The 2,061-nt window shown below is 37.6% G+C and overlaps 1 protein-coding gene across 1 annotated transcript in view; it reads right to left on the reverse strand.

Moving 5' to 3' along the window:
- Window positions 1–212: 212 nt before the first annotated feature.
- The window catches only part of LOC103513679 (ubiquitin carboxyl-terminal hydrolase 47-like), a 5,649-nt gene continuing 3,800 nt past the window's right edge, over window positions 213–2,061 (reverse strand). The window contains exons 2-4 of the mRNA XM_026826806.1: window positions 1,453–1,474; window positions 1,093–1,243; window positions 213–479 (exon numbers count right to left, since the gene is read on the reverse strand). Of these exons, the coding sequence (XP_026682607.1) occupies window positions 246–479; window positions 1,093–1,243; window positions 1,453–1,474 (407 nt within the window). The 3' untranslated portion in view covers window positions 213–245. The remainder of the gene's footprint in view (window positions 480–1,092; window positions 1,244–1,452; window positions 1,475–2,061) is intronic.

The raw sequence follows: 2,061 nt of genomic DNA on the forward strand, positions 1-2,061 counted from the left end.
ATCCTTATTCTCTCATAACTCCTAATTATCCCTTATTTTCTTATGAAGACCTCGTTATCTTAGTCTCCTTGCGACTTATTACTTAAAACAACACTTTGACTCTAGGAAAGCTGTAAATTTTTTTTTTAAAAAGGAATAAAAAGTTTTTTTTTTTTTTTTTTTTTTTTTTTTACGCACTATTTTTATAGGCTAGGCTCACGTGTGAGGTCAGGTTTGATATCAGTTCGAAAACCAGGTCAGAATTTTCATGATAGCTCAAATTCAAAGAAAAATCTTCTGATGGTTCTCTTACCTTGGTACAAATTATTGATAAGGTCGGCCTGGTCTCCCGTGGTTTTGCTCCCTTTGAACTGTGTTTCCAAAGCGTCGAATAGAACTCTACAGAGCTCCTGTATATCATGTTGCTGCCAGGCGTCACTCGATTCCCAGCCAAAGCTCCGGGTCAGATCTGTGGTCTCTACTGCAGGCCGAGTAGACGTCTGAAACGGCAACGAAAGAATAATTAATTGTTAAAAAAATAAAGAAAAAAATATAAAAACACCCTCCCTATCAACAGCGACATTTTTATTTCTTCACTCTAAATGGGCCGGAAACCGGACCTGAGATTGTGCTCCAAACGATTAGAGGTGAATTTTTAAAGAAAATTGTTGCTCAATCTACTGGAGATCTGAGTACATAAAGGGACTTTTCAGGAGACTGTGTAAAAAGTGAGTGAGTGTGTTATTAAAAAGGCGAACTCTTGAACTACTACTCAGTCAATGAGTCAAATCCTAACTACCTAATCTACCTATCCAAAACCTGTAAGGAGTTACAGTGAGTTCTGACTCATTGACCGAGTTGTCCACTGAAAAGAGCGTTTCTTTTTTTATAACTCATCAATGTGTTAAAAAGGCGAACTCTTGAACTACTACTCAGTCAATGAGTCAAATCCTAACTACCTAATCTACCTATCCAAAACCTGTAAGGAATTACAGTGAGTTCTGACTCATTGACCGAGTTGTCCACTGAAAAGAGCGTTTCTTTTTTTATAACTCATCACTTTTCAGTCCTATCTCAGAGCAGGATAAACAAGGAATCGGGGTCACAACTTACCTGGAGATTGACGAATAACTTCTGCAGCTGATATGTGATAGAAGTTTCTTCCGCTATGTCATTCTCATACTTCCACTTGTACACAGCATTGCGGAACTCCGGAGTCATGAATAAAGCCTGTATGAGACTGTTCAGATAGCATGTCATTGCTACTCTATGTACCTAGCTATAACTACCCATACCCACTTTTTGTTTACAAAACGAAGAGGGGAATTTTCACATTTTCACAGAAAACGAAGAACTTGAATTTTTTGTTGAAAAAAAGATCATTGCTTGGTTGACGAGACCCACGAAATCTGAAACACAAGGGGTTCAATTTTGTTTACGTCAACTCTTCTTTGTTTGAACCATATCATTGCTTGGTTGACGAGACCCACGAAATCTGAAACACAAGGGGTTCAATTTTGTTTACGTCAACTCTTCTTTGTTTGAACCATAGGGTTGACGAGACCCACGAAATCTGAAACACAAGGGGTTCAATTTTGTTTACGTCAACTCTTCTTTGTTTGAACCATACGGCCATATAAGCACAAAATTATACCTATAAATTTTCATAAACAAGGGATTTGCCATTATAAAGACTGACTCACTGAGTCAGTATTTTAAAATTTTATATGGATACGTGTTGTTCAGATGAAAGATGCACTACAGGAAGTGCATATGTCTGGGATATAAAATGCATTTCATAATTGCCAGTGATGGACATCAAATCACCAGGGAAACACCGACACCCTAAATAATGGGATTTTATGTCGGTTTCATTAAAATATATTTATGTAGACTTTTTTTTTATGTTCGATGGGAAGAACTGTAACTGAAGAAGACAGGACTGAGAAGAAAACGAGGAGGAAAAAGGAGAGGAGAGAGAGGTACAGGGATAAGAAGAGAGGTAGAGAGTTAATGAGAGAGGTAGAGAGTTGATGAGAAAAAGAGAGAGCAGAACTAGTTGTAAAGCTGCGTACACATTAA

Source organism: Diaphorina citri, unplaced genomic scaffold (assembly GCF_000475195.1).
Source record: "Diaphorina citri unplaced genomic scaffold, Diaci psyllid genome assembly version 1.1 scaffold1007, whole genome shotgun sequence".
NCBI classification, from domain to species: Eukaryota; Metazoa; Arthropoda; class Insecta; order Hemiptera; family Psyllidae; genus Diaphorina; species Diaphorina citri.